This window comes from Vitis riparia, chromosome 14 (assembly GCF_004353265.1).
Source record: "Vitis riparia cultivar Riparia Gloire de Montpellier isolate 1030 chromosome 14, EGFV_Vit.rip_1.0, whole genome shotgun sequence".
Classification (NCBI taxonomy): Eukaryota; Viridiplantae; Streptophyta; class Magnoliopsida; order Vitales; family Vitaceae; genus Vitis; species Vitis riparia.
The window spans coordinates 19,427,568-19,443,607 of record NC_048444.1 but is presented as its reverse complement, the minus strand read 5'-3'; the positions used below and the strand labels follow the sequence as shown (position 1 = coordinate 19,443,607).

Here is a 16,040-nt window from a genome sequence, read left to right as displayed (position 1 = left end):
GGAATTCCTATGCAAGGAATGAGTTTTATTTAGCATATTTGCTATAATAACACCAAAGTTGAGTGTCCAAAACTTGATCCCTTGTGTAGAGAAATTCCATTAGGAATGCAAAATTGTAAGTGTGCACTCACTTATAGTATTTGCAAGGCTAACATGGACCTAGACAATTATCACCTTATAACAATTAGATTAAAAAATGAACAAATTGAATTAACCTTTGCTCTCCTCATGGACTATGGGTTAATTTATTGACTAATTTTCTCTAATTCTAAGCAAACAGATGGATTTAGAAGAAAATTAACAACTTGTGTTTTAAATGCTTTTATTTGATGATTCAAACAAATTGAGTTGATTATTGAAAGCAAACCTCCTGAATAGTCAAGTGATGGAGGAGTTTATCCAAATCAACACCTCATTTTCCTCAATGTCTGTTCTCACAAACAACCCTTGGACCTTATAAATCAAGCCTAAAAAAAATAAATTCATCATTAGAGGTCAAGAATGATTACAAGATAACTAGATTATAAGATTTATAATTCATCTAACTATAAACTCATTATTCAAGACAATATTTAAAAAAATCATTTCTTCAATTAACCTGCTTGAAGTCCCTTTCTATATCAATTTCAATTCTCTTATCTAATTTATTTCTACAAAAGGGAGTATGTTAAAGAATGTCAAGTTAGAGAAGAATACGAAAACCTCCTCCTTCAAGAGATGATGGATTAAGAGACTTTAAGGAGTTGACATTTGTACATTTGTAACTTTTGTAAATATCAAGTGAAAAAAAAAAAAACAAAAAAGTTGAAGATTCAAAATATGAAAGAAATGAAAGAATGGATAGGGACAAAAGGAGACAATATTCTTAGAGGAGATAATATTCACTATTCATGAATAGTGATGAATGGTAAGATACTTGATTTATAATTTATAATTTATAATTTATTTGTCTTAGTAACTTCATCTCTAAGGCAAAACTGATATAAAACCAATTCAAGTCTGTTAATTCCATGATCATTCAAGTTCATTGATTTTAACAAGATTCAAGATCATCAAAAGTTCTTATAAATAGAATTATCCAATTCATTACAAGACATAGGAAGATACAGCGAAGAGTAGTGAGAAGAACTAAATTAGTGATTAAAAAAAAAATCTTCTTAATTTAGTATTCTCTCCTTTAAAAAATCTTTCCCTTATAATCTTTCTTCTTAATCAAAATTTTGTATCACATTCAAATTTCAAATTCAATCTCTATATCAAGGTGTCATTTTCAATATAAAATTTTCATTTCAAATTCAATTCATGTGTTTTGTTCTATGCTTTAAATTATATATTTGTAGTATTTATTTTGCATTAGGAACCATTATGAATTGTTTTATATCCTATGTTTAAAGAACAATACTTTTAATTTCAATGTTATATAATAAAATTAATTTAAAAAATAAAATAAAATAATTTATTTAAAAAAAATATTTAATAAACTAAAAAATTCAATAATAAATTTATTTTTTATAAACTCAAATAAAATAAAATTGATAATAGATTTTTTTTTTTTAAATCTAAAAGTGAATTAGATAAAATTTAAAAATTAAAATGTTTATTATTTATTATATAAATAACAAAATCATATAAAACAAAATTAGTTTCTATTTAGTAAAAGATAAAATTTAAGATAAAGATCAATTTTTTTTTTTAATCAATATCTAATTTAATATAAAATAGAATTAAATTAAGAGAGAATTTTGCTTAAAATATTTTTTTCTTTTTAAGAATTTTTAAAAATCCTCTCTTCAAAAAATATTTTTTACTTATAATTTCTTTAATCGTCAGTTTAAGGAGTTGATTTTTGTTTTAATCAAATTCCTGTGAAACTTTCCTTTTCTAATCAGTTGGAAATATTTTCTCATACAGATTATTTTCTAAAACTAGTGTAATTGTCAGGAACCCATTAGCAGTTGGGCGAGTTGGGGTTGCATTGGCAGATTGCAGTGCAGAAGAGAGCAAATCGGCAATGGCAGAAGACAACCTCTTCCAAGGTTTGCCACCTCCTTCGGCAACTCCTCCGTCTTCCAACTCACAACAACAACAACAACCGCGTAAATCCACGGTTGCGACAAACACAAATCCATCTCCAGTTCCACCTCCTGCTCTCAAAAGCGCCCTCAAGCGCTCCAACCCACCTCAACCCACTTCTGAAAAAGGTATACTCCTTTTCTGTTTTTATCTTTCTTTTCAAAAACCCTTTCTCTGTTCGTCTTCTGTGCTTTGGCCTTTTGGTAAATCCCGAGCAAAGAGAAGAGAAGATAGGAAATTGGTTTCTTATTTTTCTCATTTCGACTCAATCCAGTTGTAAGATTTATTTTTGTTGTTTCTTTTTCTCCTTTCCATTTACTCTGAGTTCTCGCGAATCCAAAATAGGACCTTAGGGAATTTTAGGGTTTCATGAACTTGAAATTTTTGGGTGTTTCATTGATTTTATTTTTTATTTTTTATTTTTATTTTAATAGTGCATCTTGAAATGTGAGGTAAATAAAAAATTTGAAAATTGAGATTTCAAATTTTGTGTTTTGTTGTCACTGTTGTTTTGGTTTCTGGAAAATGGGAAAAGGATTGTCCAAATCTGAGAGATTTTTTATTTATTTTTGTTTGTTTTTTCTTTCCTGTATGAATGAAAAATTATATGCTTTAAAGTTTTGGTTTTTTCTTTTTCTTTTCCTCCTTGTTCTCGGCACTGAAATATTGGGAGTTCAAGATTGGAACTTTTAGTAGTCTTTGATTTGATTTCAGGATTTTAGGGTTCCATGATGCTGCTGGCCGAGCGTATTAAAATGAAGATATTTCTCTTGTATGCTTCATGGTTTTTAGCAACTTTAGTTTTTGTTTGGTTTCTAAGCAAATGCTGGAACATTAAAAAAATCAAAATTTTGAATCTTAAATACAGCTTCTCGGCTATTTTAACCTTTTCATTTTAGGAAGCAAATAGAACAGAAAACGATAACTCAAAATTTTGCTATTCTTTTTCTGCATTTATTTCCTCAGCAGCCAAACAGAGGGTTATAAAATTTGTCAGTTCCGTGAATTTTGACTCGCAGGGTTGAATTACTATCAAAAAAGGTTGCCTAAGGCTTTTTTTTATACTTCCTGTGTACTTCGTTGCACTTTCGCTGAATCAAGTTTTGCTAATATATGCATATGTTGCATACTAATGACAAAAATTGAATTACGATCAGATGTTTCTTTTCTATTGCGTTTGGATTGAGATATTCAAGCCAGCATCAGAAACTAAAGTGGTTCTTTCTAACTCTCAGCCGCCACTCCTGGAAAACGGTTGAGGTTTAAAACTATGACAGATGTCTCAGAAAAGCAAATTTTAGATGCCATGCAGAAGATTGCATCACATATCAAGAACCTTACAAAGTTTGCCAAGGCTTCGAAGCTTGCCATACAGTTGATTCAGGCTGGTAATGTGAAACCTGGAACTAGTGATCACTTCTTTGCCATACTTGAAGCCGCAATGTCATCACCAACTGCTTGTACTGATCCTTCTGTTCGAGCAGATTACCATGCATTATTCACGGAAGCACAAGATATAGCTGATGTAAGGCTTTTGCTTTGATTTATAGAAACTTCTTATCAATTATCATTCCTTTGGTAGAATAATAGCTTTTGTCTTGGGGCTTATCAGTACATGTGATTTGATTGTAGTGCTTCAATGATAAGCAAAAAAATCTATTAACTACATGGACAACTAGGGCGGTGATGGCAAATGACCTATATACTGATGACAGTTTTGTGGTACGTATCTTTTGCTTAGTAGAGTTTTGTGTAAGAGTTGCTGAATTATAATTTAATAAATGTCTACCTGCTACTGTAATGAAAAGTATTCATGTAATGTAACGAATCATGAAATTCATGGATGCTGTATGCCAAGTGCTGGAAATTTACAAGTATGTGGTAGTATATGTTCTGTTGTGCTTGGAAATTAGAACAAGTCTGGAAACTTGTAAATCATTAACTTTAGATATATTTTTTAATCAACTAAAACACGGTATAAAGAATGCCTGGCAAAATAGGGGGCCCAACCCCAATGCACTGAGAGTATTCAGGGAATCCAAGAAACTATAAAAAGAAAAAACAAATCATCCCAAAAACTAGCATTGAACAAAGACAATTATACAACCTGGCTAAATCCTAAACCCAAACATAGGTATATATAAAGCATAGTGCATTTTTATGTATTTCATTGGCAAAGTTGTCAATTCGTGCCAGAACTTTTGGATTTTCCACTTGGTTATCATGGTTGTCATTTATATCTTCTCTATTAGGCATACATGAGTTTGTTTTTGTTGTAAATAGATGGGGAAATTTGTAAATTATACACACCTCAGTTATACTTAACAAAGCAAAATTTGGTTCTAGATTTTAGAGGCAGGTTGCTTGGTGTGATCCCTTTTATCAATTCCATAATTTAATGAAGGTTTTCTGGCTTTGATTTTGTAATATGAGGGACTTTAATTTGTTTGGTCTTCAGATCATATGTGTGAAAAAGTTAAGGTCTTAAACATGACATGTTTGTGTGCCTCATGTGGAGCCTAATGATAATAAATAGTAGATTGCATGTCATACAATATTGTTTATGTTAACCTTGATTACTGCAGTGTATATAGATGGGTAGGTGCCAGAAGGCTATGGTTGTATGTAGGGTTGAGTTTGAACAAGAGTTGATAAGACTCTTTATCTTTGGAACTTGCTATTTGATTTTCAGTTATTTGGTTACAAGGCCACATTTTCCTTTCCTTTTCGGTATCATAAGATATGATTGGACAATATCAACTCTATATTGGTAGCTAGTCAAGGTGGGTGTGGGGGTTTGGGTAATGGAAAATTATCTAGAAGGGATGAGGCATTCTCAATAGTAGAGCATCCTTTGAGGTGGGAAATAGGTGGAGGGTCAGGTGTTGGAAGGGTAGGTGATATGGGAATGAACCCTAATGTGTGTCTTTCCTCTCTCTCTATATGCCTTAGCCTTATCAAAAGAGGCTTGGGTGATAGACATATGGGAAGAATGAGGTGAGGGGGCCTTGGAATCTTTGTCTCACTTGACACTTGAATGTTGAGACTTTTTTCTCAAGGCTACAAGGAAAGGCTATGAAGATGGAAGAGAAGGATAGGGTGTTATGGATGGACTCAAGGAACGTTTGTTTTTTTAATCCAATTTTTATATTTTATCTTGTAGCCAAGGTGCTCAATTCCTTTCCTAGTGGGCATCATTTGGAATTCATGTGTCCCATCTAAAGCGAGTTGTTTGTTTGTTTGTGGTTTTTTTTTTTTTTTTTTTTTTTGAGCAGGAAGGAGGGAGGGGACTAGCTAGGGAAAGTTGTTGTCTTTAAACCAATTTCAAAGGAAAGATGGTCATTGGAAAACATATGTCATCGATGTAAAAGTGAAGTGGAATTAATTGGTCACATCCCAAAACAAGGTTAGCTTTTCTCTTTATTTGGTGTTGTTTAGGTCCTTCCTTGTATGGTTAAGGAGACTCTTTTAAGTTGGCATAACTCCTTTGTGAGAAAAATGTAAGAAGGTTTAGAGAGTTGCTCTTTTGTGCATTTTTTTGGACAATTTGGAAAGAAAGGAATCGAAAAGCATTCCAAAATGGGGAGGAACCATTTCAATCGCTAAAGTGCTAGTACATAGTAGAATGATCAATACCTTTAATTCATTTTGTTGATTAGGTGGGATCTAAGGGAGGGAGTAGATTTTTATGTTTTCTCTCTTTCAGGTTATGCCTTTTGTTACTATACACACAAATTTCAAAAGTCTTACAAAAATAAATAAAATAATAATAATAAAAAAAAATTGTTTGTATTAGAATAATGTGGGGCAGAATCCTTTGTGATAATATTAAAAGAATATTTTCCTCTGATTTGATCGCTTGGATCATAGTTTAAGGGATGACGATGTGAGTATTTCCTTTTGGTCGAAGTTCAATTGAGGTCCTAGAGTGACTTGTTTTCGACTGATTTTGCTTTTGCAGACTTGCAATTGCATTTTTTGCTTTAGCCTTTTGGATCCCACATTGAAGGAGGCCCACCTTTATTTGTAGGTGGAGTTGGGGAATTGAATTTGGACTCTCAAAATTTGATTGCTCAATTCAAGGAATTTGACTCCATAATTTTAACAATTTGTCTCCCTCTAGGAAAATTTGTCAGCAAGAATATATTTCTGTTTTAAGTTTCTTTTGACTTTAATTAATTTGCAATTTTTTTTTTTAAACTTGATTTTGTAGCCTTCCAAATTTTGTCATAGGTCATCTCTTGAATTGCATGTCTCGTGTTCAATGTGTATTACTCTTCACTAGACAAACACAAATTTGTTATGCTAAGGAGTCATAATTTTGATGATCAATTTAATAGTAATTTAATTCATCAAATTTTTTATGTCCACAAATGGTCACACTTCAAGGCGCAACATGTATATGTCTTGTCATGTGTATAAGGTGGGACTTGAAGTTAGTCTTCTAAGTCTTCAATTTTCCTTTGTGATTTCTTTCTTTTTTTTTTTTTCAAAAAATATTCTAATAGGAAATATTTTTTATTTAAAATATTTCTTTTCCATTATCCCAAAACACTACTTTGTTTTCTTCATTTTCTCTTGCTTTGTACCAAAGGAAGGCTTGATGTTAATAGGAAATTTTTTTATTCAAATATCTATTTTCCTTTCTTTGAAGATAGGGCATCTTTTTTTTCCTTCACTTTTTTGTTTGGCATCAAGAGAATCTCATATCAAAATGGCATTTTCTGCTCCCAGTATTTTTTTTGTTATGTATTCTATTACCAAAAATATTTTCAAAACACTTTTGGCTTATATGCAAACACTAACTGATTTTTATAGAACTGTTATTGACATAAGTGCTACAAGCTAAAAGCACTTCTACAAGGATCACTCCCAAACGGGTCCCAAAAATTGTCTCCAAGTGTGCGGGAGCGGGAATATACAAGTTACATCCAAAGAAAAACAAGAGATTTTTATGACAAAGGTCCTATCCACTCCGCTTCATAGCCTTGGAACCCATGTTGTAGGTGACTGCATCCCCTAATTTCTATAGGTTCCACCATCCAAGCATATGGAGACGTCCAAACTGTGCTATCTTGCTTAATTGCTAACATCCCAGCACCTTAAAGATCACTTTTTTTTTTTTCTTTGTATCTCTCTCTTCTTATATACTAGGCTACACAGATGGGCAGCCCACACACACTTTTCCTCATTTTGACTAGCAAAGATTACCATGACATGTAGCTTCTTAACAAATTTGGAACGATGCATAGGACCCCAAACAGAGGAAAAACATCAACCATAACTTTTGGCCATCAGGCATTGAACCAGAAGATGATTTTCATGCTTCTCATCCCTTTAGCATTATAAATTACTGGGCATCCTGCCCTTGGCAGCTTTCTACAGAAAGAATGCCATATTGTGAGTCATGATTTTCTAATCTCTATGCTATTAGCACTGTTGTGGTCAGGCTTACTCCTATGGTAAGACATCATTGTCCCTTGACCCTCCACAATAATCTCTGCCAAAACCTACCCTCTGCCTGTCTATACTGCAAAACCAATGGATTTAATATACATCTCCACCCCCTCTTAATTTTCTTTTGTAATCCCTTACTTTAAGAGCCCTTTCCCTTTGCTGGAGTCTACCATCCCTAAACCTCGCCTATCAAACTCCAATCACTCTCCCTCTTTCTCTCTTTCTGTCCACCCAGCGCAAACCTTCACACTTTCCTAACAATATCTTATTTAGCACATCTTGTCATCTAAGCCTTATCCTTGGGCCTTCTGGTGACTAAGCAACTCCATATCTCTCTTTCTCTCTCTCCACCCACTGCAAAACTTCACAGCAGCTTTCCTAATAATGCCTTGTTTAGCACATCTTGTCTTGTAAGCCCAAGTTCCTTGGGCTTTTTGGTGAGTAAAGTTGCTTTATACCTTAGCAATTGACACCTTTTTCTCTATCCCACATAGCAAGAAACTCCTAATATTTTCTACAAACTGAGGCTGGAATGGTTGAGGATATAAACTAAATTGGTAGAATTTGACAAGGTACTTTTAGTAAGCGTTGACCTGCCAACAAAAAATTTTACCACTAGATCCAATTTGTCGTATGGAAGGCCTAGTGGAAGACCTAGATGAGTAGAGGTTAGCAGCTCCATCTTTCACCCAGAGATGTCTAAACTCTGATATGTTTGATTTGCCCCACATTGATGATATCAGTCTTCTATGTCTTAATTGACACTCAAGGCTGTGTCAAAGTAAACAAATTGCTGGACTTTGTTCGTCTCTTGACTGCACTGTACCTGATGGGGCCCACCAGAGGAGACGATGAATGAACTGTTTTGATCAAGCATCCTTTTCATGCTGCCTGTAAAATTTCCTGTGTTTCATAGATGGCAATTTCACTGCTAATGAGGCTTTCATTTCAAATAGGACAATTTCATTTCACTGATGCCATAAATTCCATGGAAAGCAAGAATTTCTGGGATACATGAACAAAATTGTAGAAAAATTGAATCTAAGAAAGAACCGGGATTTAAAGTAGAGAGAGTGTTTATGGTGTCGACAGTTGATATGGAAAACGAAGAGGCACTTATATAGGTGCTAACTATGTCATCTTTCAGGGATACTTTTGGTCTGAACTTGCATGGTTAGACCAAGTATGCCTATATACAAAATCTGAAACAGAATGAGAGAAACAATTAAAGATACAGATGATGGAGGATGGTAATTCCTTTTTATACTTTTTTATGTGTCTGCTAGAGAGATCAGATTTCTGGACTGTTACTGAGTTGTCAGTGAAAGCAAAGCTTTTGATACTGATTGGCTGATGCCTAGATTGATTTTCACTGTATCATCTTAGATCCTTATTATGTATATAATTTCCTTTAGAATTTCCAGTGAAGGTTCTGTGATTTGTGACCAAGCTTGGAAGCAACCTAATTGCCTATCAATTTGAGTTGATGATGATTTTTCGATGCTTTTGTGCAAAGTTGTGAATTTGAGTATCAACCTGCTTCTTTGTGATTCTTTTTTAGTGGCTGATGTAATTCACTTGCTGATGTCTTGATTTGGTGGGACTTTTGTTTAGTTTTCAAAAACAGCAGGACGAGTAAAGGAAGCAATATCTAATCTTCCAATTGCAACTGAGGATGATGACATAGAGGAAGCTGCATCCCTGAAAGATGAAATAGAAACAGCAGATAATGATGATCCAAATAAGCAGGATGTGTCATCAGTTGCTCAATTGGAAGGAAATAACAAGGAAGATGATGATCCATTTGGGCTTGATGCTCTGATTCCAAGCAAAGTGAAGAAAGATGTACAGATAAGGGGGAAGAAAGATGCAGCATCCAAGAATGGGAACGATGAAGAGGAAGAGACCAAGAGATTTACCAAATCACAGAGAGAAGGCTTGATTATTTGTCTAGAGATTGCTGCGAAGCGTTACAAAACCCCATGGTCAAATCCTACCTTCTTTATCATGACCTTTGTCAATGTTTCATATATTTTGTATTAACACGAGTATCATGTTCATTTATATTTGTTTTATTTTCCTCCTAATACTTTAAAGTCTTCTTCTCAGGTGCCAGACCGTTATAGACATTTTAGTAAAGCATGCATTCGATAATGTAGCAAGGTTTACTAGTCAGCAGAGGGATGCCATTGAAAAACTTTGGGCTTCCATCCGAGAACAGCATATTCGCAGGAAGCAAGGGAAATCTGTGAATGGAAAACTTGATGTGAATGCATTTGAATTTCTACAGACAAAATATGCAAATGAGAAGATTAGTATACGTCATTCTGTTGGTGGCAGTGGGGATCGTCGTGCCACACAGTGGCTTGGTTAATACCTTGTTTTTTATGTACCCTGTATTACAACATGGAAAGTGACCACTCTTACAGATAAAGCATATTGAAATAGATTATTTACTTGTAATTTCATTGTGTGTGCATTTAGAATCCTATTGGGTATTTGCTAGATTTCTGAGAATTGCTACCGTTAATTGCCCAACATCACTTCACTTATATACCCCTGCATGGATGAATGACAATTACAGAACATTATGACTGCTGTTTAGGATTCCAAATGACATTTGCCCTGAACATCATTTCATTTATTTCCATCTCAACAGATCATTTTTATGATATGATTCAGATATCATAACGACATTCCAAATGACATGGTGTATCTCTTTGAAGCCATAACCATAACGACATCCCATTCCTGGTTATAGAACTCAAATCCAACTCTTGCTTCATCACACCTTTTAAGTCTAATACAAGTCTCCTAGACTAGGGCTTTAATCCTAATATCTGCAGAGATTGCTGATTGAGAGAAAGAGAACAAGTTTCTATTTGGGTTTGCACAATCATTCTGCTATTATAGTTCAAACACCATTGCCCAAGAGCCTACACATCCCTGTTTGCTTAGTTCGCCTGTGGAAGCAATGAAAGCTTTGGAAAAAGAAATCTCACTCATCTTGGAGTGATTAGCGAGTTAAATCTTTATGCTCTTCTTCTGCTGAGTTGGTGATGAAGTTCTCAAAGAAAAAGTTTTAAGATTATAGATTGCAGAAAACAAACTGAAACTGTTAAAACCTCGGTACTTTATTTATCTATACAGCTTGCATATATGGCTTTTATTTTGCTGAAAGGTTTTGCGACTGTTACCAATAGTCACCACAAGAACAATAACCTTCTCTGAAATGGTGAAAGCGATTACGGTCCCTGACTATTATTACTCTTCCATAGATCTTCGAGAGGAGCTTGGTTGCAGCATGACAGTCATCGCAAACCCTGAGATTCTTCACAATCCGAATGGGGGTGCTTGGAGCTGTACTAATGAGGCCAAAAGCCATTGCTAATTTCTCACTGTGATAGGTAAGTGCGGTTTCTTTCTCTTCCTCCTCTATATTTAGCAACACGGTAGATGTGTCAGGCACGTAGCCGGCTTCATTCAGTTTCCTTCTCATCTCAGCTAGCATTTCATTAATTCTTCTGATTTGTGGGTGTAACTGATCTCCCATTAAAAACTCATGAACTGTGCCATTTACTTCTATCAAGCTATGACCTGGTTCTTTCTTCATTCCTACAGTCTTCATAGTTTTTCTGACCCCTGCAGCATCACTCCATCTGTTTGCCGCTGCATAGATGTTTGACATTAGCACATTGTAACCACAATTTTCAGGTTCTATTTCAAGAAGCTGCGTTGCTGCTAATTCCCCCAATTGGGGGTTTTTATGAAGCCTGCAAGCAGCAACAAGAGCACCCCACACAATGGTGTTGGGCTTTATGGGCATGCTTTTGATCATTTCATGAGCCTCATCCAGCAGTCCTGCTCGACCGAGGAGATCTACCATGCATCCATAGTGCTCAATCTGTGGAACCAAACCAAAGGTGTGGACCATTTTCTCAAACAGCTTCTTTCCCTCTGTAACCAATCCAGCATGACTACAAGCATGGAGTAGTCCAATAAATGTAATGTCATTAGGTTTAACTCCCTGTCTCTCCATTTCTGCAAAGATGTCCAAAGCTTCCTCACCATAGCCATGCATCGCAAACCCAGTTATAATGGCATTCCACATGCAAATGTCGCGACTTATGGCTTCAATGAACAGCCTGCCGGCTGCATTTATGTCCCCACACTTTGCATACATGTCCACTAAAGCAGTATTTAGTATACAATCTACTTCCATCCTTTCCTTGTCTATGTAAGAGTGGACCCATTTGCCAAGGTCAAGGGCTCCAGCAACTGCACAAAGTGAAAGGAGGCTAACGATGGTTACTTTGGTTGGTCTCACTCCGCTAGTCCTCATCTGATCGAAGAGATTGAAGGCCTGATCAATGCAATTATCTTGTGCATAAGCAGATAGCATAGCAGTCCAAATCATGACATCTCTATTCTGCGTGCTATCAAAAAGAGCCCTCGCATTTCTGATGTCGCTGCATTTTCCATACATATCAACCAGGGCAGAGGCCAAAGCCAAAGACACTGAGAACCCGTTTCTCAAAATGTAGGCATGTAGCTGCTTGCCTAGTTGTAGAGCCCCTGTGAATCCACATTCTACGATCAAACTCAGCATTGTAATCTCATTTGGAAATATGTTCTCTTCCTGCATTCTTATAAAAAGTTTTGTTCCCTCCTCTAATCTGTTGCTGCGAATGCAGCCCGCGATCATGGCAGTCCAGGAAACAACGGTTTTCTGTGTTAAGCCATTAAAGAGCTGTCTCGCCAAACCCAAATGTCCACACTTGGCATACATGTCCAATAGAGCAGTAGTGGTAGGAACTCCCATATGTTCATTGTTACCATTCCTTATGACATAGGCATGCATGGCTTTCCCCATTCTCATATTTGCAGTGTCTGCAAAGAGGTTAACCATGCTAACCATGGCAACCTCACTAGGCCTCACTTGCATAAAATTCATTTCTCTAATCAGTTCCAACGCCATATCAAACTCTTTATTCCTGCTCAAGCTTCTGATCATTGTACTCCAAGAAACAACATCCCTCTCCATCATTTTATCAAATACCAAGCGCGCATACTCCACACTAGCACACTCACCATACATCAGCATCAAAGCATTACCCACAAAGACATCTCTATCCAACCCCTTCTTCAACACGAAACCATGTATCTCCTTCCCCAATTGTGTCCACGACACTTGCCCGCAGGCTTTAAGGACAGATGGTGCCATAAAATTATCGACTTCAAAGTCCATTTTCCGCAATTGGGCATACACGTTAAGTGCATTCCTGGGCTGATTCCTCTTAGTATAAGAGGTGATTACGAAATTCCATTGGGCTGAAGGGCTCAACCCAGATGGAAAGTCATTGAGAGGGATCTGCAGGGCATGATGAAAGTGGGTTTTGATGATGTGGGCATGGATTTGCTTGGTTTGTTCAATGGTAGAGAGGTCATGTTGTGAGGGCGAAGTGGGTGGTGTTTGAAGTGGGGTTGGGTTGAATTTGAGTGTGGAGTGAGGGTGATGTTGGAGTTGTTGAATGGTGAGGGGGAGGAGGGAAGGTGTGAGTTGGGGTTTGGTTGATACCATCATCGTCATCATCTCCATTTCGGTTAGCCTTTAGGCTTTGCTTCCCATCAGGAAAATGCGTCTTCTCCTCATCATAATCGGCAGCTTGTTTCTTCCACAGCCTCTTATCTTAAATCAACGTGTCCGAAACAGGCCTGTCCCAGTGGACCATATGTCAACCGGGCCTTTTGTACAAGTAGACTAATTTTCAAAATAATAATAATAATAATAATTTTAAAATTATATTATGCCAAATTAGATACTACATGTAAAAGATGAGTTAAATGTAAAAAAAAAAAAAAAAAAAAAGAACTTGTCTCACCTCTTTGAAAGACCACTATCAATATAAAAAGACTAGTAACATCACTAAAAATATCATATTTTTATATATATATTTTAAAATAAATATATCTTAAATAAATAAATCCATGTTCAAAGCTCAACATATCATAATTTGTTGACTATCGATGTATTTGTTAAATTCAATATCTTCATTTTTACCTAAATATGTAATTTAATTAAAAAATTAATTTAATTTTTATTTTTAATATATATAAGATAATAAAAATTACTTTCAATAAATTATAAAAATTTATAATATTTATTTACTTTTAATATAGTTGAAATTTAAAAAAGGATAAGTACGAGAAATTCTCATATCCAACCCCATACTCGTCCCATTGTCATTTCCATTAATGTAAGGGTACTTATCTCACATAAGTTAAATCTAAATTCAAAAGAAAAAATAAAAGAAAAAAGAAAGAGTTGTCATCTAAAATTTATTTATTGATTTTATCAAAAATAAATAAATACCCACAAAATTATTTATTTTATTAAATAACATACTAAGGATTAGAGACTTGAGAGTGTATTATTGATTGTGTTGGAGGAATATTCAGAACAATAAGGGTATCAAAACTAATTTTATTTATGGATAAATAATAATATATATATATATATTTAAAAGGAAAGAGAAAAGGACACCGTGTGGTATAAAAACCAAAAACAATGAGGAAAGTTTGAAATGGTCCTATGAGTTATCATGGTCTGCTTTTACTTCTGCTGTAGCTGAAGCCTGAAGTACTTGCAAGTAGTGAATAAGATGTTTAGGCAGAGCTGTTGGCCAAGCCTTGCCGTGGCCTCCTTTCATCCCACAATCTTTAGGCAAACCTGCACAGTAGGACCATTCAATATTAAACCAATATTACAAAAATCTATATATTTTAAGCTTTCAGTTTGATCACAAATTTCAAATTCATGTAAACTTCCACTCCAGACTAACACTAACAAAAAATTTAGAGTGCGTTTGACAGTTATTATAGAAAGTGTTTTTGGACTTTATAATACTTGAAGGATGACAATTTTCAAGTGTTATAAAATTTAAAAATATTTCTTAAAATCACTACCAAACACACTCTTAATACCTCAAAGACTGGTATCTTCTTAAGTGATTCTTATAGTGTGTCTCCATCTTTATTGTTCATTTTGGATTATTCCTTGTTTTATATATTAACTAGACGTTGAAATTGGTGCAAGTTTTGATTGTTAAGCCTTTAACCTAGTTTTGATTTCAATTGGCAACATATCTTCCATTCAAGGGAATGAAAAGATTAGGACATAAATAGGAAATGATTAGTACCTGGATCTAGAGATGGTTGTTCTTGAGGTTAGAGCCTTGGAAGAAAAGAGACATACATTTCAACCATACCATTTGGTGCCAACAAAAAGCATACCATCCTAAAGCACTACCCTCCAGCCACCCAACCTCAAGGTCATTTCAGGTGAAGAGGTAATATCATTCACCTAATTTGACTAAAATACCTAATTCTTAACAAACATCCTGAGTTTGCTCTAAAGTTGATAGCATTTGGAAAAGTCCCAACAAATGTTGATAGCCTTTGAAAAGTCTCTATAGCTAGATGAGACAAAAACCCATGAGACAAGAGGCCTATAAAAAGCCTTCAAATCTCCTCTAACAAGGAAAGGGAGCTTGATCTCCTAACAAAACCACCTTAAAGCAACTTAGGGAAAAACCCGAAACCTGAAAAAGTTTGCATAAGATATAAAAAGGTTGATGCAAACACAAGAATAATGAGAAGTCACATGTCATTTAGCTTTTGCTTTGCACCAAAGCTTACAAAAGAAACAAAAAAATAAAATAAAATAATTTTTTGGAAGCTTCATCATCAAAGAGCTTAAAAATAGCTCATCCCAACCAAGAGAAGAGTAGATCCTCCTCTATTAAATGAGTCCCTCTTTATATCTACCAAATAAATGAATAAAAATTTAGTTGTTCATGGAAAAATTTCAAGTGATGAAGTTCAATCTAGAAAAAAATTCATTATTGAATTGTACAATATTTCACCATTTTAGCTACTAACCCACCAAATCTGTTTGTTTAGTTAGTGTGGATAGAGATCAAATGAACACTTTTTTCAAAATCATTTCAAAGTGTTTTTTTTTTTTTTTTTTTTTTTAATATGGCTTTCTGGATTTAAAGGAAAATGTAATAACCTAAGCCCAAAAGAATATAATATTTAATTATGGGCTTAACTTTGGCTTGGCCCTAAAACAAGTAAATAAATAAATAGTAAATAATATATATATATATATATATATATATATATATATATATATATATATATATATGTATGTATAGACTCATGTTTTGAAAACTATTTCTAAAACTCTCAAACGCTATAGAGAACATATATAGAGAAATTTAGGATTTCATATTTAAGTGAAGAGAAAGAGGATTTTCAGTTTTTCTTCTTTCGTGAAAACTTCAAGGTAACAAATTCCTGTTAAAGATTAAAAAAAAAAAAAATATTTCTTCTTCTTAGAAACTTTAGTTTCTTAATAAGATTTATAAAGATTAATGGAAGAAAGAAATTATGAAAATAGATTGAAACTAATTAAATCTAGAATGATAGAAAAAAAATGAAAGAAA

The 16,040-nt window shown here is 34.4% G+C and overlaps 2 protein-coding genes across 2 annotated transcripts; one reads left to right on the top strand and one right to left on the bottom strand.

Moving 5' to 3' along the window:
- The first annotated feature begins 1,912 nt into the window (after positions 1-1,912).
- On the top strand, positions 1,913-10,126 carry LOC117930836. The gene is made up of 5 exons (XM_034851587.1): positions 1,913-2,201; positions 3,309-3,598; positions 3,706-3,795; positions 9,145-9,515; positions 9,640-10,126. Exons 1-5 carry the CDS (start codon positions 2,012-2,014, stop codon positions 9,902-9,904), a joined length of 1,206 nt encoding a protein of 401 aa, XP_034707478.1. The 5' UTR covers positions 1,913-2,011; the 3' UTR covers positions 9,905-10,126.
- Positions 10,127-10,590: 464 nt separating this feature from the next.
- On the bottom strand, positions 10,591-13,171 carry LOC117930835 (pentatricopeptide repeat-containing protein At4g21065-like). Its single transcript, XM_034851586.1, has one exon. It carries the CDS (start codon positions 13,127-13,129, stop codon positions 10,724-10,726), a length of 2,406 nt encoding a protein of 801 aa, XP_034707477.1. The 5' UTR covers positions 13,130-13,171; the 3' UTR covers positions 10,591-10,723.
- Between the last annotated feature and the right edge of the window lie 2,869 nt (positions 13,172-16,040).